The 21264-nt window shown below is 45.9% G+C and overlaps 1 protein-coding gene across 1 annotated transcript; it reads left to right on the forward strand.

The window, feature by feature from the left end:
• Positions 1–353: 353 nt before the first annotated feature.
• IZUMO2 (IZUMO family member 2) lies at positions 354–13417 on the forward strand. Its single transcript, XM_049901914.1, has 7 exons — positions 354–585; positions 756–830; positions 7486–7572; positions 7806–7826; positions 9316–9396; positions 10230–10356; positions 13375–13417. The coding sequence occupies exons 1-7, from the start codon at positions 354–356 to the stop codon at positions 13415–13417; spliced, it is 666 nt and encodes a 221-aa protein (XP_049757871.1).
• The last annotated feature ends 7847 nt before the right edge of the window (positions 13418–21264 follow it).

The following is a 21264-nucleotide window of genomic DNA, read 5'->3' on the forward strand; positions in this document are numbered from 1 at the left end:
AGCAGCTGTAGCTCTTAACCTCTATGCCACCAGGGTTTCCAGCATCTAGCACATAGTAGGTGTCAGATGAGTGAATGTAAACTCCTTGAGGGCAGGGACTCACTCTCTTGTCTTCTCAGTCCTAGCTCTGGTGTCTCCAACAGGGCCTGGCACATAGTAGGTGCTCAATAAATATTTGTTGAATAAATAAATGTAAGTTTCATGTGGCAAGGGCAGAGACCTTCTCTGCTCTTCCTGACTCTCTCCCTAGCTCCTAGAGCCATACCTGCCACATAGTAGGTGCTCAGCGAACACTGCGACCCTCCCTGGGCTCCCTAGCCACGCCCCCTCTGTGACGTCACAAAGGTCCTGCCATGCCTCTAGCCTTGGCCCTTCTGCTGTTGCTGGGCCTGAGCGCCCGAGGAGGCCAGAGCTGCTTGCAATGCATCCCCTCAGTGCAGGAGGCCCTGAGCCACCTGAGATTCACCTTGGTTCCAGGGCGCTTCCACCACGAGCGGCTGCAGGCCCGTGCTCAGGCCCTGCTCCTGGGCATGGAAGGGCCTTTCTTCCGGGATTATGCCCTGAACGCGTTCGTAGGGAAAGTGGGTGCGTGCTGGCGAGGGGAGGAGTGGGAGGCTGCCCGAGGCTGGCATGGGAGACAGATGCTTTGGGAACCACTGCCCCCTGGGCTGGGCCAGGTCTGGAGGAAGATGGGGGAGCGGGTCTCTTTGCCCTCTGGGGGACCTATTGGAACCCTCCTCCCCTGTTGCCCCCAGGGACAGCCAGACTGGACTCTGTGGCCTCCTTTGTCAAGAATCAAACAAAGACATTCATGGATGACTCTCTGAAAGGTAGGAAGGAGCTAAGAGGGAAAGCCCTTTCCCAGCCCCTGCCCTTTATTCCCTTCCCCTGGTCAGTAACTCCACCCCCTTGATATAAAAATAAAATCAAACAGGTATATAGCCTTTTCTGTGTGTCTGGCACAGTTCTCAGTGCTTCTCATATGACAATTCATCCAAACGGGATCTATTGTGATTTGTATTTTACAGAGGGAGAAGCTGAGGTACAGAGAGGTTAGGAGACATGCCCAAGGTCACACAGCTAGGAAGTAACAGAGGTGAGGATTTGAACCTGGGACATTTGTATTCCTAACCACCACCCCACACTGCGTGACCTGCAGAGCTACATATGGCTACATTGTTATGGATTGAATTGTGTCCCCCCAACATAAGTGTTGTAAACCTTAGCCCCTATAAACCAAAAACCACATCAAACCCATTGCAGTTGAGTCCATTCTGACTCACAGCGACCCCACAGGACAGAGTAGAACTGCCCTATAGGATTTCCAAGGAGCAGCCGGTGGATTGAAACTGCAGACCTTTTGGTTAGCAGCCGTAGCTCTTAACCACTGAGCCACTAGGGCTCCATACCTGTGGTTATTATCCCTAATCCCATTTGGGAATGGGTTGTCTTTGTTGTGGTAATGAGGCAGTATTAGTGTAGTGTCTTAAGTCAGTCTCTTTTGAGATATAAAACAGCAAGTTAAGCAAGCAAGCACAGAGGAAAGAGAACATAATGCCACAATATCGCCAAGGAACCTAGAAGCAGAAGCTGAAAGATACAAAGACTCTTAGTCATCTAGTGCTGCTGTAACAGAACTATCACCAGTAGGTGGCTTTAACAAACAAATTTACTTTCTCACAGTTCAGGATGCTAGAAGTCCAAATTCAGGGCATCAGCTTTAGGAGGCTTTCTCTCTCTCTGTGTCGGCTCTGGGGGAAGGTCTTTATCTCTTCTGTACTTCTGCTCCTGGGCTATCTTCATGTGGCTTGGCATCTCTCTTTCCCCCATCTCTGTTTCTTCACTTGCTTGTTTTAATCTCTTTTATATCTCAAAAGATACTGACTCAAGACACACCCTACACTAATCCTGCCTCATTAACATAACAAAGACAACACATTCCCAAATGGGATATAACCACAGGCATAGAGGTTAGGATTTACAACACATATTTTTGGGGGACACAATTTAATCCATAACAAGGACTTCCTTCAGAGCCAACAGAGAAAGCTTTTTCGTAGAGCCGGTGCTCTAAGTTGTGTCTTCTACCCACTATGAGTCTGAATCAACTCAACAGCACACAACAACAAACTGTGAGAAAATAAATTTCTGTTCGTTAAAGCCACCCACTTGTGGTGTTTCTGTTATAGCAGCACTAGACAACTGAGACACACTTAGATGGTTATAGACATTTAGCTGGCATGGTGCTTAAAAAGTCATTGAATTCAGGGTCTTAAATGCTAGCAAGTAGCCATCTAAGATGCATCAATTGGTCTTAACCCACCTGGATCAAAGTAGAATGAAGAACACCAAGGACACAAGGCGATTATGAGCCCAAGAGACAGAAAGGGCCACATGAACCAGAGACTACATCATCCTGAGACCAGAAGAACTAGATGGTGCCCAGCTACAACCGATGACTGCCCTGACAGGGAACACAACAGAGAGCCCTTGAGGGAGCAGGAGAGCAGTGGGATGCAGACCCCAAATTCTTGTAAAAAGATCAGACTTAATGGTCTGACTGAGACTATAAAGACCCAGGTGGTCATGGCTCCCAGACCTTCTGTTGGCCCAGGACAGGAACCATTCCCGAAGCCAACTCTTCAGACATGGATTGGACTGGACAATGGGTTGGAGAGGGATGCTGGTGAGGAGTGAGCTTGTTGGATCAGGTGGACGCTTGAGACTATGTTGGCATCTCCTGCCTGAAGGGTAGATGAGAGGGTGGAGGGGGTTAGAAGCTGATGAAATGGACACAAAAAGAGAAAATGGAGGGAGAGAGCGGGCTGTCTTATTAGGGGGAGAGTAATTGGGAGTGTGCAGCAAGGTGTATATGGGTTTTTGTGTGAGAGACTGACTTGATTTGTAAACTTTCCCTTAAAGCACAATAAAAATTATATTAAAAAAAAAGGCATTGAATTCATTCATTCTACAAATATTTATATGCTAGGCGCTCTATGCTTGCCAACTATTGTAGTAGCTGGAGATACTCCAGTGAATAAAGCAAACTAGTATCGCTACCATTGTGGAGTTTATCTGCTAGAGGGAGAGTTAGACACACACACAGGAAACAAGACAGAACCAGAATATATATGTGTGCTCAGGGTCTCCAAGACCACACTCAGGTTCAATGATTCACTAGAAGGACTCAGAACATAGCAAAGCTGTTATACTCAGTTATAATTTATCACAGTAAAGAGATACAGACTAAAATCAGCAGTGGGAAAAGGCATATAGAAAAGAAGAGACAAGGTGCGAGCTTCCAGTTGTCCTTTCCCAAAGGAGTCATAAGGACAATGCTTAATTCTTCCAGCAACATGCGTGTTATAGATTGAATTTTGTCCCCCAAAAATGTAGGTCAACTTGGTTAGGCCATGATTTCCAGTATTGTGTGATTGTCCACCATTTTGTCATCTGATGTGACTTTCCTAAGTGTTATAAATCCCACTTCTAAGATGTTAGTGAGGCAGGATTAGAGGCGGTTATGTTAACGAGCCAGGACTCAATCTACAAGATTAGGTTGTATCTTGAGTCAATCTCTTTCGAGCTATAAAAGAGAGAGGCGAGTAGAGAGACAGGAGAACCTCTTACCAGCAAGAAAGCAGAGCTGGGAGCAGAACATGTACGTTGGACCTGGGGCTCCTGTGCTGAGAAGCTACTAGACAAGGTGAAGATTAATGAAAAGACCTTCCTCTAGAGGTGACAGAGAAAGCCTTCCTTGGGAGCTTATGCCCTGAATTCAGACTTCTAGCCTCCTAAACTGTGAAGAATAAAATTCTCTTTGCTAAAGCCATCCACTTGTGGTATTTCTCTTATAGCAGCAATAGATAACTAAGACAACATGTGGCAATACACATGGAGTGTTGCCAACCAGGGAAGCTCGCCCAAGCCTTGGCAGCTAGGGTTTTTATTGGGGGTCAGTCATGTAGACATGGCTGATCACCTATGTGGCTGACCTTAGTCTCTAGCCCATCCAGAGGTCAAGCCGATACTGTGTAGCCCAAAGCCCCCACCATAAATCACATTATTAGCATAGATTAAGGAGCCCTGGTAGTGCAACGATTGGCATTTCAAACCCACCAGTGGCTCTGCAGGAAAAGACCTGGTGGTCTGCTCCAGAAAGGATTACAGCCTAGAAAACCCTATGGGGCAATTCTACTGTGTCATAGAGGGTCTCTACGAGTCAAAAATCAATTTGAAGGCACCTAACGACAACAACATAGACTGCCTGTCTTGGCCCAAGGCCCCCAAGTAAACACAGGCATTCTTAACAGGTAGGAGATTCCAAGGGCTTAGAGGTTATCTCCGAGGAGTCAGGCAAGGGTCAGACCTTTTTTTGGAATGTGCAGGATGTGGACAACTCAGGCCTGCTGAGTTAACCTTTTACTGTACAATGTTTTTGTTGGGTGCCATTGAGTTGATCCCTACTCGTGTTGTTTTTGTAAGGTGCTGTTGAGTCAGTTCCAACTCATAGACACCTAATGTACAACAGAATGAAACATGGTCCTGCACCATCCTCATAATTATTGCTATGTTTGAGCCCATTGTTGCAACCACTGCGTCAATCCATCTCTTTGAGAATCTTCTTTTTCACTGACCCTCTACTTTACCAAGCATGATGTGCTTCTCCAGGCACTGGCCCCTCCTGATAACATTTCCAAAGTACGTGAGATGAAGTCTCACCATTCTTGCTTCTAAGGAACATTTTGGCTGTACTTCTTCCAAGAAAGATTTGTTAGTTCTTCTGGCAGTTCATGATAAATTCTGTGTTCTTTGTCAGCACCATAATTCAAAGGCATCAATTCTTCAGTCTTCCTTATTCATTGTCCAGCTTTCACATGCATATAAGGTGACTGACAATACCAGGGCTTGGGTCAGGTGCACTTTAGTTCTCAAAATGACATCTTTGCTTTTTAACACTTCAGAAGAGGTCTTTTGCAGCAGATTTGCCCGATGCAATGCATCATTTGATTTCTTGACTGCTGCTTCCATGGGCATTGATTGTTGATCCAAGTAAAATGAAATCCTTAACAACTTCAATCTTTTCTTCGTTTGTCATGATGTTGCTTATTGGTCCAGTTGTGAGGATTCTTGTTTTCTTTATGTTGAGATGTAATCCATACTGAAGGCCGTATGCTTTGATCTTCATTAGTAGGTGGTTCAAATGCTCTCCACTGTCAGTAAGCAAGGTTGTGTCATCTACATATTCAAGGTTGTCAATGAGTCTTCCTCCAATCCTGATGCCCTGTTCTCCTTCATATAGTCAGGCTTCAGCATACATATTGAATAAGTATGTTGAAAGGATACAGCCCTGCCGCACACCTTCATGATTTTAAACCACACAGTCTCCCCTTGTTCTGTTTGAATGACTGCCTCTTGGTCTATGTACAGGTTCTTCATAAGCACAATTGGGTGTTCTGGAATTCCCATTCTTCTCAATGTTATTCATAATTTGTTATGATCCACACAGTCGAATGCCTTTGCATAGTCAATAAAACACAGATAAACACTTTTCAGATATTCTCTGCTTTCCGCCAAGATCCATCTGACATCAGCGGTGACATCCCTCATTCCGTGTCCTTTTCTGAATCTGGCTTGAATTTCTGGCAGTACCATGTTGATGTGCTGCAGCAACTGTTTTTGAATTATCTTCAGCAAAATTTTCCTTGCGTGCAATATTAATGATATTGTTCAGTAATTTCTGCATTCCGTTGTATCACCTTTCTTTGGAATGGGCACAAATATGGATTTCTTCCTACTCATAGTGAGCTGTATAACAGTAGAACTGCCGCATAGGGTTTCCTAGGTAATCTTTATAGGAGAGCAGATCACCAGGTCTTGCTCCTGTGGAGCCCCTGGGAGTGTTCAAACCGCCAGCCTTTCACTTAGCAGCCAAGTGCTTAACCGTTGTGCCACCAGGGCTTCCTTTTACTGAACCAATACAATATGTGAAATGGAGAGAAGTACTATGGAGAAAACAATGAAGCAGGGACCAGGCGATTGGGAGTGTTAGGAGTAGGGGGTCGGTGGTTGTTGCAATTTAAAGTAGGGAAGTCAAGAAAGGTGTTGCTGGAAAGGTAGCATGTGAACAGACTCGAAGGAGAGAGGGAACCAGCATGTGGGTGTCTAGGGGTAGAAGGTTGCAGCAGAACAAATGACAGTCCCTTGACCCTGAGGTAGGATTATGTTTGGCATATTCACAGAGCAGCAAGAAGGCTAGAGAGGCTGGAGTGGAGTGCTCGAGAGGGAAAGGGGTCGGGGGATGATGTCCTAGAGGTAAGGGGGAGGGGTGGGTAGATAGCGTAGAGGCTTAGAGGCCAGTATAAGAACTTCAAGCTTTTATTCTGGGTCACATGGGAGGGTTCTGAGCAGGAGAGTGAGGTGATCTGACTTAGATTTTAATAGGATCCCTCTGGCTGTGGCTCCTATCTCCCCCAAATCAAGCCCAGCTATGACAACTATTCCACTCATTGGTTCTCCCACCCCAAAACCATAGTACCTAGGGATATAGCCATGAGGATGGGCTGAAATAATGAAGCAGTGGGTATAGATAGAGAAGAGAGGAGAGGGGAAAAGAAGGGAAGGGAAGAGGAGAGAAGAGATTATCAAGCTCACCCTTCTGCCATTTACCAGATTCAGAAACTAAGGCCCAGGGAGGATGGCTGAGTAGACACAGGCCCCACAGTGGATCAGAAACTAGATCTCCCAGGCCATGGATTTTCCCAGTGAACCATGAATAATGCCTGGTCTTGGTCACTCCTTGTGTTATGGATTCTATTGTGTCCCCCCAAAACATATGCTGAAGTCCTATGAATGTGATCCTTTGTGGAAATAAGGGGTTTTGTTATGTTAAAGAGGTCTTACCCAAGTCAAAAACCTGTTGCTGATGAGTCGGTTCCAACTCATAGGAACCCTATGGGACAGAGTAGAACTGCCCCATAGGGTTTCCAAGGAGGGGCTGGTGGATTTGAACTGCTGACCTTTTGGTTAGCAGCCACGCTCTCAACCACTGCACCTCCAGGGCTCCTACCCAGATCAGGTGGGTCCTAAATCTAATCATCTAATCTCTTCTGACTGATGTCTTATAAAAAGGGAAAACAGACAGAGAAATGGGCACACACGGGGGAAGACTCCATGTGATGACAGAAGCAGAGGCATCTACAAGCCCAGAGGCATCTACAAGGATTGCTGGCAGCTACTAGAAGCTGAAAGATACAAAGAAGCTCCTTCCCTTAGAGCTGAAGCCCTGAATTTGGACTTCTAGCCACCTGAGCTATAAAAAAATAAGTTTCTGTTCTTTAAAGCTGCTCGTGGTACTTTGTTATGGCAGCAGTAGGAAACTAAGATATCTGGTAAATGAAGAGGAGTTTCCTTCTCTTGGAAACTGCAGGTGGCACAGGCTTGCTGGGTGCTTCCCACCTGGTAAGGGTCTCTTTCTCTCCTCAGATGAGCCACTGATGGAACAGCTGGTGACCTTTAGGCGGAATGTGCTCCTGGAACTCAAGAAAGTTTTGAAAGAATATGAATTAAAAGGTGCAGCCCCATTTCTCCACTGAGCCCCTTTCCCCATGGGTCCCTTGATCCCTTCTCCCATTTTCCTCCCAGACTCCCTCCTCAACTCCCCTATGACTCAGCCTTCTTCATCTCTCCCCAATATTCCCTTCTCTCCTTTCCCAGACTCACCTTCTCCCTCTCCCAGTTCCCTCTTAGTTGAATTCTCAAATTGCTGCCCCAACCTAACTCACCTGAGCTTTTTTCTCTTGCAGCCTGCCATCCCAAAATTTGCCGTGAGTTCTGGATTTATTGTTTACCTCTCCCTTCTCTATCCTCCTACCCCTCCTGACCCTGTCTCCACCAAATCAACCCCAGCTGCCACACGTGCTCCATTTGGTGTTTCCCCTACCCCAAAGCCATAGTACCTAGGGATATCTGCTTTTTGAGGGTTTATGAAATTGGTTGCATCTTGCAAAAAATTATTTTTGGGGTATGTAAGTCAGGATAGGATAGGCTATGCTGTAGTAACAAATAACCCCCACATTTCCCTGGTTCAACACAACAAAGGTTTATTTCTCTCTCATGCAAATTTATGAGCTGAGTGGCTTTTCCAAGCGGTAACTCAGGGATCCAGGCTGCCATCATTTTTTACCATCCAACCTTGCTTCAGAAGAGAAAGAATAAGGGCTCACATGGGGAGTTTTATGGCCAGGCCTGGAATGGCACCTATCGCTCAGCCCACTTTCTGTTGGCTAGAGTTCAGTCACATGGTTGCAACCTACTACAAGGGAGCCTGGGAAATGTAGTCTTCCTGTGTGCAAAAGCTGATAAACAGATGAGTCAGTATTTAGCCAGTCTTTGCTACAAGGGGGCACCAAGATAGAAATACCAAACCAGTTGTCATGGTGTCAGTTCTGACTCCTGGTGACCCCATGTGTGTCAAAGTAAAATTGCATGCCATAGAGTCTTCAATAGCTGTGATCTTTCAGCAGTAGGGGAGCTCTGCTGATGCAGTGGTGAAGAGCTACAGCTGCTAACCAAAAGGTTGGCAGTTCGAATCCACCAGCCACACCTTGGAAGCCCTATGGGGCAGTTCTACTCTGTCCTGTAGGGTCACTATGAGTCCAAATCGACTCAATGGCAATGGGTTTCAGAAGTAGATCATCAGACCTTTATTCTGAGGCACCTCTGGGTGGAATTGAACCTCCAAACTTTCAGTTAGCATCTGAGCACATTAACCATTTATACCACCCAGGGACTTGAAAATCAGAATAGAAAAGTGCAAAATCAAAATGGACAAATGTCTAAATGTCTACAAGAATGTTGGGTCGACTGGACAATTGCAACTCAACTCAATGCCTCAGTAATTACATAAAAATTATCCTTAATGTGAATTGTCAGTGGATTTTGCTCAGCTTGCTCTGTGGTGCAGTAACTAGTTTAAAAATCAGTTGCCATCAAGTCAGTTCCAACTCATGGTGACCCCGTGTGTCTCACAGTAGAACTGTGCTCCATAGGGTTTTCAAGGGCTGATTTTTTGGAAGTAGATTGCCAGGCCTTTTTTCTGAGGAGTCTCTGGGTAGACTCAAATGGCCAACCTTTCACTTAGCAGCTGAGCACGTTAAATATTTGCACCACCCAGGAACCAGGGGTTCCCTGCGGTGGAATGGGACCTCCAAAATCAGCAGGGCCAAGGGACCCCATCTCTTTCTCCTCCTTCCTTCCCACCCATTGACCATTCTGAGAGCTGCCCTCACCCTTTTCGTCTTTCCCCCTGTCCAGATATGCTACAAGAAGAGGTCTTGGACTGTTTCCTTTGCCAGAAGATCATTCCCCAGTGTATCAAATATGATTACTGCTTCGGTATGGTCCCGGGGTAGAGGAGACATAGGACAGGTGCATAAGGGATGAAGACAATCACATCCCATATGTAGCCTTGAATCCTGCCCTCTCTACTTGCTTACGGTGTGGTCCAGAAATTACCTCCACATTCTGAGCATGCTCCTCCCCCGCCTCCCCGCCCCATTAAATGGCAAGATTCCTCCTTAACTTTACAATGCCCCTAATGCCAGAATGGTAGGTGCTAGGACAAAAAGTTTTCCTCTTAGCCAGTGCCACAACTGGGGAGTCCAGAAGAACATGCTGAATTCACTCATTCATTCATCCATTTAGAGGTTTTTAAAAATTATTTTAAAAGTTCCGATATATCCTTATAGCAGAGAGACTAGTACAATGAACCCCCATATATCCATCAAAATTAAACAGCTACGCTGGACCTTTTTGCATGCTGTTTCCTCTCTCTGTCACATTGTTCCCCTCACTCCCAGCCTTGCATTCCTGGGATAAATCCCACCTGGCCATGGTGTGTAATTCTTTTTATACATTGTTGGATTGAATTTGCTAATATTTTGTTGGGGGAGTTGAATCTATGCTCGTGAGGCATAGTGCTCTGAAATTTTGTTTCTCAGTTCATAGCTGTGTCCCCAGAGCAGTGCCTGGGACTCAGAATTTGAGGAATGGCTGGAGGGAGAGTCAGATCCCTGGAGAGGGAAGGGCATTATCAAGCCCCAAGAAGGGAAAGGCAGAGAGAACCTCCACCCCGCCTTGGACTGCAGAGGGAGCAGGTGGGCTGAGGGTGGAAGGCCAAGGAAGGGTAGTTACTTTGTGGTCGGGGCTGTCTCCTCCGCCTGTCTCAGTCAACCGGCAGCCCCGCATGGCCCTACAGTACAACACCCGGAGTCGGTACCCGAGGGACCAGGCTGCATTTGGCATCACCATCTCTGTGTTTCTGGCCCTCTTCCTCTTCATGGTCATCGTGTTCTCGTGAGTCACCCCTGCCCTCCTCTATGTCCGTGCAGTGGCCTGTCACTTTGTTCTTTCAGAGTCTCCTCCCAGTCTCTCTCTTTGTATGTCTTTGCCTGTCTTGATCTCTCGCTCTCTTCCTGTGTGTTTCTTTCCCTCCCTCTCTTTTTCTCTCTCTGTCTAGAGTCCCTGATGGTGCAAATGGTTAAGAGCTCAGCTGCTAACTGAAAGACTGGAGGTTCGAGACCACCCAGAGATGCCTTGGATAAAAGTCCTGGCGATCTACTTCCAAAAAACCAGTCACTGAAAACCCCATGGAGCATAGATCACTCTGACACACATAGGGTGGCCATGAGTCAGCATTGACTTGATGGCAACTAGTTTGTTTGATTTGGTTTTCTGCATTGGCAGTTATGCCTGTCCCTAGATGGTGCAAACAGTTAAGTATTCGGCTGCTAACTGAGAGGTTAAAGGTTTGAGACCACCCAGGGGCACCTCAGAAAAAAGGCCTGGCCATCTACTTCTGAAAAACCAGCCATTGAAAACCCTGTGGAGCACAGTTCTACTCTGACACACGTGGGGTCACCATGAGTCAGAGTCGACTCAGTAGCAACTGGCTTTTGGTTTCTCTGTCTGTTTCTCCTTCTCTCCCTACCTTTATTTTTTTCCCTGTTCCTTCTGTGTGTCTCCTCCTCTTCATTTTCTTTCTGGGCCCCTCTCCTTGTCTCTGCATCTCCATCGGACTCTGTGTCTGTCTGTCCATCCCTCTTTCCCGCTGTCATCTTTTCTTTAGCAGCTTCTTCCCCAGATCTGTCTATCTGTCTGATCTCTGTCTGCAGCTCAATCTGTTCTCTTCCTCCCTTCCCCTCTTTCTGCCTGCCTCATCAGATTCCTCCGCCGTGTCTGTCTCTTCCTCCCTGCCTCAGTTACTTCCTCTCTGCCCCAGTTTATTCCTCTCTGCCTCAATTTCTCCCTCTCTGTCTCTCTTCCTGTCTTCACTATCCTCCCTTGTCTCTTAGCCTGCCTCTCCCTCCATCTCTCCATCCCTTTTGTAGCATCTCTCCCTCTATGTCTACCACTCCTATCAGTTCTGGAAGCTAGAAGTCTAAACCAGAGCATCTGCTCTAGGGGAGGGCCCTTTTTTGTTGGTACTGGTTGCCATCCAGTCAATTCCAACTCATAACGACCCTATAGAACAGGATAGAACTGCCCCATAGGGTTTCCCAGGCTGTAATCTTTATGGAAACAGACTGCCACATTTTTCTCCCATGGAGTGGCTAGTGGGTTTGAACTGCTGACCTTTCAGTTAACAGCCAAGTGCTTAACCACTGTGCCACCAGGGCTCCTTCCTTGTTGGTAGCCTTGTGTGTTCCTTGGTTCCTTGGGTTGTAGACAGCTCATGGTGTGTGTGTGCACACACGCGTGTCCGTTTTTGCTTTTTATAAGACACCACTCAGAGGGGATTGGGTTTAGGACCCAGCCTACTCTGGTATAACCTCATTAACGTAACAGAAGAAAAACCTTATTTCCAGACAGGGTCACATGAACAGGTACAGGGGCTAGGACTTCAACAAAACCTTTTGGGAGACACAATTCAATCCAATCTGGGTCTCTGTCCTCCCACCTACAGACACGGAGCGGCCCCTCTGTGGCCACCTCTGCAGTCTCTTTCCCCAGCTCTCCTCTCCTCCCCACAGTCTTCTCTTTCCCTCCTCTGTGTTTGAATCTCTCTCCCTTGTCCCTGGTTCTCATTTCTGTCTCTATCTTCTCCTTTTTCCTCTCTGGACCTTGCTCTCTTGAATTCTGCTTCTCTCCCCCTAAGCCTCTTGCCCAAGCTCTCTGCCCCTCTCAAGGAGCCCGGGTGGCACAGTGGTTAAGCACTGGGCTGCTAACTGAAAGGTGGGCGGTATCAGTCACTCTGTGGGAGGAAAGACCTGGCGATCTGCTTCTGTAAAGATTAAAAAAACAAAAAACCAAACCCACTGTCATCGAGTCAACTCATAGCGATCCTATATATAAAAAAAATATATAGGGCAGAGTAAAACTGCCCCATAGGGTTTCCAAGGAGCACCTGGTGGATTTGAACTGCCAACCTTTTGGTTAGCAGCTGTGGCTTTTAACCACTGCACCACCAGGATTTCCCTGTAAAGATTAGAGCCTGGGAAACCCTATGGAACAGTTCTACTCTCTCCTATAGAGTCGCTATGAGTCAGTCTCTCTGTATTGCAGAGCCTTTTTCTGTGGGTCTCTTTCTCTCGGAATCCCTGTTGCCCTCCAGCCACTCCCCCATCCACCTCTGACTCCCCCCTTGTTTGTCTCTCTGCTTCTATTTCCCCCTTCTTTCTATCTCTGTCTTTCTCTGCTCTTTGAGTCTCTCTCACTATGTCTGTGTTTCTCAGAGTCTCCCCGTGTCCTCTTAGACTCTCTCTGCCCCCACATCTTACCTCACTCTTGTCCTTGACTGCCATGGAGTCACTTACGACTTACAGCGACCCTATAGGACACAGTGGAAACCCTAGTGGTGTAGTGGTTAAGTGCTAAGGCCGCTAACCAAAAGGTCGGCAGTTCAAATCCACCAGGCGCTCCTTGGAAACTCTATGGGGCAGTTTTACTCTGTTTTATAGGGTCGCTATGAGTCGGAATGACTTGATGGCAATGGGTATAGAACAGAGTAGACCTGCCCCCATAGGGTTTCCAAAGCTGAAATCTTTATGGGAGCTGATCACCAGGTCTTTTCTCCTGCATAGCTGCTGGGTAGTTTCAAACCACCGACCTTTCTGTTTGCAGCCAAGCGCTTAACCATTGTGCCACCAGAGCTCCTACAAGTGTCATCTTTTCGCGCCTCGCCCCCCCTCCTCGTGCATCAACACTGATTGGTTGAGAGTCCCTGAAATCTGCCCAGAAACATATGATGTCACTGACACCTCCTGATAGGCTGAGCCGAATCAGGCCAATGATTGGAGGGGAGTTTGGGTATCGGTTAAGGGGGAGAAGCCTCAAATTCCTTTTCTAATCTCCGGACTGTTTCTTTCTGGCCAGGGCTTATATGTACAGGCAAAACCGAAGGCTTCTGCTGCAGTAGGGGTGTGGAAGGAGAAAGGAAAAGAAATTTAGTTAATAAAGTTTATGACAAATTCCTCCATGTCTCTGTCCCCTTCTTGTTGACACCCCACCACCCCCAAGGATCTAATTAGTGTCCAGCTCTATTTCTCTACCCAACGGGGCACCCCTCAAGGGCTGAGACTACGTCTGACTCATCTGTGGACACAGTTACCCTATTCAAGGTAGATAGTGACTTGGGATTTAGATGAATGACTAACTAAATGGCAGCTAATAACAGCAGCTGTGCTAGCAGGTTCAGAAACTGAAGGATGCCAAGTTATTCTATTTGGTTACTGCTTTGGGTTAGAGCGTGGTGAAAGTTCAGACAGCAAAGAATTTACCTGGAAATGTATCTGAATCTATTTTAGAATATTAAAAAAAAGGTGAGAAATTAAGAGTTCAGAGCAGGAGAGATACCTGTACCCTCCACATTGACCACTGCTGTGTCCTCTGCTTACCCAGCCTTGAAGGTCCAACGATAGTGTCATCTCCTTTAAGATTCACGTTATTGCTAGTTACCACTGAGTCAGCTCCAATTCATAGAGACCCCGTGTACAGCTGACTGAAATACTGCCCAGTCCAATGCCATCTGTTATCTAGTGCTGCTGTTATCAGAAATACCACAACTAGGTGGCTTTAACAAACAGAAGTTTATTTTCTCACAGTTAGGAGGCTAGAAGTCTGAATTCAGGGCACCAGCTCTAGGGAAAGGAGGCCTGGTGGCACTGTGGTTAAGTGCTCAGCTAGTAATGGAAAGGTCATCGGTTCAAACCCCCCAGCTGCCCGGCAGGAGAAAGACGTGGCAGTCAGCTTCGGTAAACATTACAGCCTTCGAAACCCTATGGGGCACTTCTACTCTGTCCTGTACGGTCGCTATGAGTTGGAATGGATATGACAGCAATGAGTTTGGATTTTTTTTGGTTTGGCTCCAGGCAAAGGCTTTCTCCCTGTTGATTCTTGGGGAAGGTCCTTGTCTCTTTTCATCTTCTGTGCCTTGGCTTTTTGGTGATCTTCATGTGGCATGGCATCTATCTCCCCCCACCCCCATCTCTGCTTGCTTAATTTGCTCCTTTTATATCTCAAAAGAAAGAGCCCTGGTGGCACAGTGGTTAAAAAAGACATTGACTCAAGACACGTCCTGCACTAATACTGCCTCATTAACACGAAAAAGAAAACCCATTCCCAAATGGGATTATAACCACAGGCATAAAAGGGATTAGGATTTACAATACATATTTTGGGGGACATAATGTGGGGACACACCATTCTCATAATCACCAGAATGCTTGAGTCCATTGTTGCCTTCCAATTTAGGGAGTTCATCTTCCAGCACTGTATGGGACAATATTCCGTTGTGCTCACAGGGTTTTCTTGTATCTGAAATACTGGTGGCGTAGCTTCCAGCATCACAGAAACACACGACTATAGTGCAGAAACAAACTGATGGATGGTGGCTAGCAGAGCTAACCCAAAACTAATTCAGATTCAGGATTCAGATACCTGGTAGTGGTGATAAGAAAGGTTGAATTTAGCCGAAGATTCAGTGCCTGGCCCAGAGCAGGCACTCAGTATATATTTGTTGACTAAATGAGAGTGGCAGTGTTGGGAAAAAACCCACAAATTCAGTTATGATCTATATACTGAAGGGCTTTGAATGCCACAGAAAGGAGCTTGGTTGTTTTTCCAGGGGTCTAGGGTCGCTATGAGTCGGAATCGACTCAACGGCAACGAGTTAAGATTGAAAACCCAAACATCTTATGGGTCCGGATGAACAACTGCAGGTCCTATTCAAAGAGGACAGAAAATACTTAGCTCCATCCTATTGTGGTCGTGGCAAAACACAGCCCTAGTATTTTCAGATCTTCAGATTTTTCAAGAGAACCCAGAAATTCATATTTTTATGTGGAATGTCTCCATAATTAGTGTTAGTAACTAATTTATTTCAAATACTATAGGCCAATCAAAACATGTTTTGCGACCTCTGCTAGGTAACAGGAAACATCTGGGGCTGGCTGTAGATTTTATATCAGTCAGCAGTTAGCAAAGGAAGAATTACAGTTAGCGGGTCCAACTGGACTCCATAATTAACTACATTTCCCAGAATCCTCCGCCTTCCGGAAAGGCATCTGTTGCTATAGATATTATCATCCAAGTCTGGAGAAGGGGAGAAAAACGTAGCTTCTGACTGGCCGAAATCTTGACTTTTTTGTTCCAGCTCCGCCTCCGTTGCTAAGAGACCAGTTTTAGTTCATGCGCAGTGGAATGCGCGTTGAGTGGCACGCCGTCGAAGAGGCTCGCTCTAACAGAAAACTCTGGGCATGGTAGTTTTCCCGCCTCCGCTCGCGCAAGCGTACTTTCCGTTGCATAGACTGTTTTCTTCCGCGGTATCGGAAAAGTCCACTGGAATCAAGCTCCAGTCCTGCCCCAGAAGTACTCCCTGGGGATGTCTAGGCCTCTCCATCTCTGGCCGGCACCGTCTGCTCTCTTGTGTCTCGACCCTCGAGCCTCAGCGAGGAGCGGGCTCCTGCCTTTGTGGCAACGGACGATGGTCGCCATGGCAACCCTACCGGCGCACGTGACGTCACCATCCCCGGCACGCCATGATTCATGGATTTACGGGCGGCCACCTCGTAGGCTGAAGGATTTTGTTCTGAGTTACACAAGCGCTAGTGGTCCAAAGATGCTTTTTGATTGGGTAACCCAAAGCCAAAGCCAAACCAAACCCGTTGCTGTGGAGTTGATTCCGACTCATGGCACCCGCGTGTGCTTCAGAGCACAGCTGCGCTTCATAGGGTTTCCTTGGATGTAATCCGCGCAGCTGGGTGGATTCGAACCGCCAAGCTTTTGGTTGGTAGCCGAGAGCAAACAGTTTGTACCACCCAGAGATTTGAATGGGTATTTTTTTTCTTTTTTTGCTATCTTCATGTTACAGGTCCATCCACACCTTTAACCTCCTGGGAATTTGCTGGGAGAAGTGCACAATAAACGGATAATTAAATTATGCATAATTATAGCGTGGTGAGAGTTCCCGGGGAACTCAGTTTTCAAAAATAATTACAATTATTAGAGTATCAGCGCTAGGATACTGGAATGTTCCTGCGGGAACCCAGAAAAAGTTGCCAACTCCGACTGGGTGGGAATTGGGAAAAGTCTCCCAAAGGAGAGGGCGTGAGAGCTTACTCTTGAAAGAAAAGCAGCAGTTTTTCGAAAGAAGTAGTGGAGAAAGGATATTCCAGACAGAGGGAACAGCAAATACAAAGGCCAGCAGATAGGGATTAACTAGGACTTGCTTCTAATAATATTCATTTCATAGATATCTCTTGAGGCACCCGGTGTGCCAGACCCTGGGCTGGGCAGTGGACACAGAGTCACCAGATCTGACTTTGCCTTCACTGAGTTTGCTGACTGCTGGGCAGGTTGCAGATACAAACACAATCACAATCCAGTGTGATATATGCCATAATGGAGGCACGGTAGGCATTGTAGGAGGCCGGAAAAGGGGCCCTCCAAGAGCTCGGGGACCAGCGGGAAGCCAGCATTGACACTTGCCAGTGGGTAAGTGCTATTATTAAGGAGCTCTGGTAGCACAATGGTTAAGCTCTCAGCTGCTAACCTAAACGGTGGTCGTTCAAACCCACTCATCAACTCCATAGAAGACTCGGAGCGCTGCTTCCATAACGATTACAGCTAGGAAATCCTATGTGGCAGCTCTACTCTGCACACATGGGGTCGCTCTGAGTCAGAATCAATTCAGTGGTACCCTGCAACAAGAAGAGCTATTATTACAAGGCAGATTTACACCATTCATTCATTCAGCAAGTAGAGTTTTCTGTACAACAGCCCAAAGGGTGGAAGACAGACTAGAAAGTTAAGGAAACAACAAGGAGGTTGATGAAACTGGAATAAAGTGTCCTGAGACCAGGCTAGGAGGGAGAAGGATTCGAGGAGTAGGGAATGATGAGGCTGATGTGGGCAGACACCAGACCGTTAAAGACTTAGACTGCCCTGCATGGCAACCTAGGTCATACTTACAAACCAGAGCTTGTCAATCTTTTTGATTGTGTACCTTGTTAGCATAAAAATTACTTTATTTATTGATTATTGGTATATTTAATGTATATACTGGATAACAGTCCTGGTGGTACAGTGGTTAAAGCCCTTGGCTTTAAACTGAAAGTCTGGCAGTTCGAACCCACCCGCCACTAGACAGAAGGATGCAGCAGTCTGCTTTCCTAAACATTACAGCCTTGGAACCCTCTGGGGTAGTTCTACTCTGTCCTGTAGGGTAGCTATGATTCGGAATCTACTCGATGGTAATGGTTTTGGTTTTCGGTTATTTGTATTACCATGAAAATATATTCACCTATTTGTTCGACACATTCATTAAGCATCTAATAGAATATTTTTTATTGATATTTTTACTTTAATATATCAACTTGTTGGGTACACAGCCACACAACAGTATCATCTATGACTCAAATTCTTTCTTTTGCTCCTGGTGTCTTCAGTATAGGGCTTGGTCCTCGTGGTCACAATATGGCTAGAGAAAAAAAAAAAGACGATGAAGACCATGCCTCCTACTTAAGGGCAGGGAGACATCCTCCAGAAGCTCCCAGGAGGCCTCTGCTTACATCTCATTGGCCAGAAGGAGACCACATGCCCGCTGCTAAACCAAAGGGAGGGAATGAGTCATCTTGATTGGCTTACAAAAATTGACATTTGACCCTGCGTTTGGTATAGGTCACACTGTTTCAGGGGTGAGTAGCTGAGACAAATCAAGGTTTTGGTCACAGAGAGAAGGGGGAATGGGTATTGAGCCGTAGGCTGGTGACAGCCATGGTTTTCACACTCTGCCTGGGAAGATGGGCCTCTGAGAACTGTGGGCTTACATCACAAGGGAGGCTGGGAATTGTTGTCCAGCTGTGTGCAAAGAAAATAAAGTTTGGAGAATTCTCCAGTCTTTGCCGTTGTTGTTAGGTGCCATTCAGTTGGTATCGACTCAAAGCGACCCTATGTACAACATCCTGCGCCATCCTCACAACTGTTATGCTTGAGCCCATTGTTGCAGCCACTGTGTCAATCCATCTTGTTGAGGGTGTTCCTTTTTTTCACTGGCCCTTTAGTTTACCAAGCATGATGTCCTTCCAGGGACTGATCCCTCCTGATAACATGTCCAAACTATGTGAGATGTAGTCTTGCCATCCTTGCTTCTAAGGAGCATTCTGGTTGTACTTCTTCCAAGACAGATTTGTTTGTTCTTTTGGGAGTCCATGGTATATTCAATATTCTTCGTCAACACCACAATTTAAAGGCCTCAATTCTTCGGTCTTCTGTATTCATTGTCCACCTTTCGCATGCATATGACCCCATCATGGCTTGGGTCAAGCACGCCTTAGTCTTCAAGATGACGTCTTTGCTTTTCAATACTTTAAAGAGGTCCTTTGCAGCAGATTTGTCCAATACAATGCGTCTTTTGATTTCTCGACTGCTGCTTCCATGGGTGTTGATTGTGGGTTCAAGTAAAATGAAATCCTTTGCTACACATTAATTCCATTGAGGGATTAACACTGCATAGAGAAGGAAACTAAGGAGGAGCAAACTCAGATCACAGAGAGTTGAAAGTCTACCAGGCAAATACCAGTGTAAGATCCAAGTAACCCTCCTCTTTTTTTTTTAATCTATTTTTCATTACATTTCTCATAGTTCTTGCTTGAAGAGAGAAGACCTATTGATTTTTATTAATTTTGTACCCTGCTAGTTTGCAGAATTATTGTTTATCTTAGTGTTTCAGTTTCTTTTCCTTGATTTTCAAGATATCAGTCATATATGCAAAGAAGGATGAGAACCCGGACTTCTCTGTTCCAGTTATGTCTTATTTCTTTCTTTTGTCTAATTATATTGCTAGCTCCTCCAATAGTGGTGATGGTGGACATTTTGTATTGTTCCTGACTTTAATGGGATTTTTTAAATTAAAAAAAATTTTTTTTAGTGTTTCACCATTAAGCCTGATATGGGCTTTTCATTATATGTATATAATTAAAAACAAGAATAGGCCAGTAATTCCTTAACATTGTTATTGTTCAATATTGGCTTATTCTTTTTTTTTTTTAACTTTTTAAAATACTGTGCTTAAGTGAAAGTTTACAGCTCATGTTAGTTTCTCATACAAAAACTTATACACATATTGTTATGTGGCCCTAGTTGCTCTCCCTATAATTTGACAGCACACTCCTCCTTTCCACCCTGGATTCCCCATGTCCATTCAACCAGCTCCTGTCCCTTTCTGCCTTCTTATCTTGCCTCCGGACAGGAGCTGCCCACATAGTCTCATGTATCTACTTGGACTAAGAAACACAGTCTTCACAAGTATCATTTTATGTCTTATAACCCAGTCCAATCTTTGTCTGAAGAGTTGGCTGCGGGAATGGTTTTAGTTTTGGGTTAACAGAGAGTCCGGAAACCATGTCTTCAAGGGTTCCCCTAGTCGCAGTCAGACTATTAAGTCTGGTCTTTTTACTAGAATTTGAGCTCTGCACCCTACTTCCCTCTTGCTCTGTCGGGGACTCTGTTGTGTTCCCTGTTAGGGCAGTCATTGGTGGTAGCCAGGCACCATCTAGGTCTTCTGGTCTCAGGCTGATGGAGTCCCTGGTTTATGTAGCCCTTTCTGGCTCTTGGGCTAATATTTTCCTTGTGTCTTTGGTGTTCTTCATTCTCCTTTGCTCCAGGTGGATTGGGACCAATTCATATATCTTAGATGGCCACTTGCTAGCTTTTAGGACCCAATATTGGATTATTCTTAATTTATTAATAGTTCATTTAGAAATGCATGATTTCTGGGTGTTATCAAAAGCCTTTTCCGTATCTATGAATATGACTGCATTATTTTGATAATCAATACATAAATTATAAATATAATATCCTAATATAGAACCATCCTTGAATTTCTGGATATACATCACTCAGCTCCCAGTTGTTAGCTGCCTTCGAGCCATGCCCCACTCATGGTGACCCATGCACATTGGGATCAAACCATTATGATCAATAGGGTTTTCACTGGCTAATTTTCAAAAGTAGATTGCCAGGTTTTTTTTCCTACCCCATCTTAGTCTGGAAGCTCCGCTGAAAGCGATTCAGTATCATAGCAACATGCAAGCCTCCACTGACAGATGGGGGATGGCTGCGCAAGAGGTGAATTGGCAGGGTTCAATTTCCTCTACCACACTGCCTATTAAAAGGTGATAGGTAAAACTGAAGCAAACAGGAAGGGGGAGGGGCGCCCGGGAAACTGGGTAATTAAGTGGAAGAGGTTCGGTGTATTAACCATCAGTTTAGATGGGGCCAATTTTCATCTTTCTTGAAGCTATATCCCAAACCAACCCGTTGCCGTCGAGTTGATACTGACTCATAGCGACCCTATAGGACAGAGTAGAACTGCCCCACAGAGTTTCCAAGGAGCGGCTGGTGGGTTCCAACTGCCAACCTGTTGGTTAGCAGCCGAGTTCTCAGCCACTTCTTCTCTGAAGCTATAGTAAGAGAAATTTGGGTTAAATGGGCTATGGCGTGGGCGTGGGGTGGGGTAGTGAAAAGACCCGAGTTAAAATTTGGATATTGGAAGTGCCAGAACAGCCAGACAAAACCCGTAAAAACCAAACCTGTTGCCATCCAGCGGATTCCAACTCATAGCGACCCTACCGGACAGAGTAGAACTGCTCCATACGGTTTCCGAAGAGCAGCTGGTGGATTCAAACTGCCAACCTTTTGGTTAGCAGCTGCGTTCTTAACCACCATGCCACCAGAGTTCCTTACAGACAGACATTCCCCCAATAT

The sequence above is a fragment of the Elephas maximus genome, chromosome 11 (genome assembly GCF_024166365.1).
Source record: "Elephas maximus indicus isolate mEleMax1 chromosome 11, mEleMax1 primary haplotype, whole genome shotgun sequence".
Taxonomy (NCBI): Eukaryota; Metazoa; Chordata; class Mammalia; order Proboscidea; family Elephantidae; genus Elephas; species Elephas maximus.

Bases quoted from the DNA above. Each gene is read 5' to 3' on its own strand.
- IZUMO2 (XM_049901914.1), top strand. From the start codon at position 354: ATGCCTCTAGCCTTGGCCCTTCTGCTGTTGCTGGGCCTGAGCGCCCGA. The intron at 586-755 runs GTGCGTGCTGGC...TGTTGCCCCCAG, and splicing joins CGCGTTCGTAGGGAAAGTGG to GGACAGCCAGACTGGACTCT. The intron at 9,397-10,229 runs GTATGGTCCCGG...CGCCTGTCTCAG, and splicing joins CAAATATGATTACTGCTTCG to TCAACCGGCAGCCCCGCATG.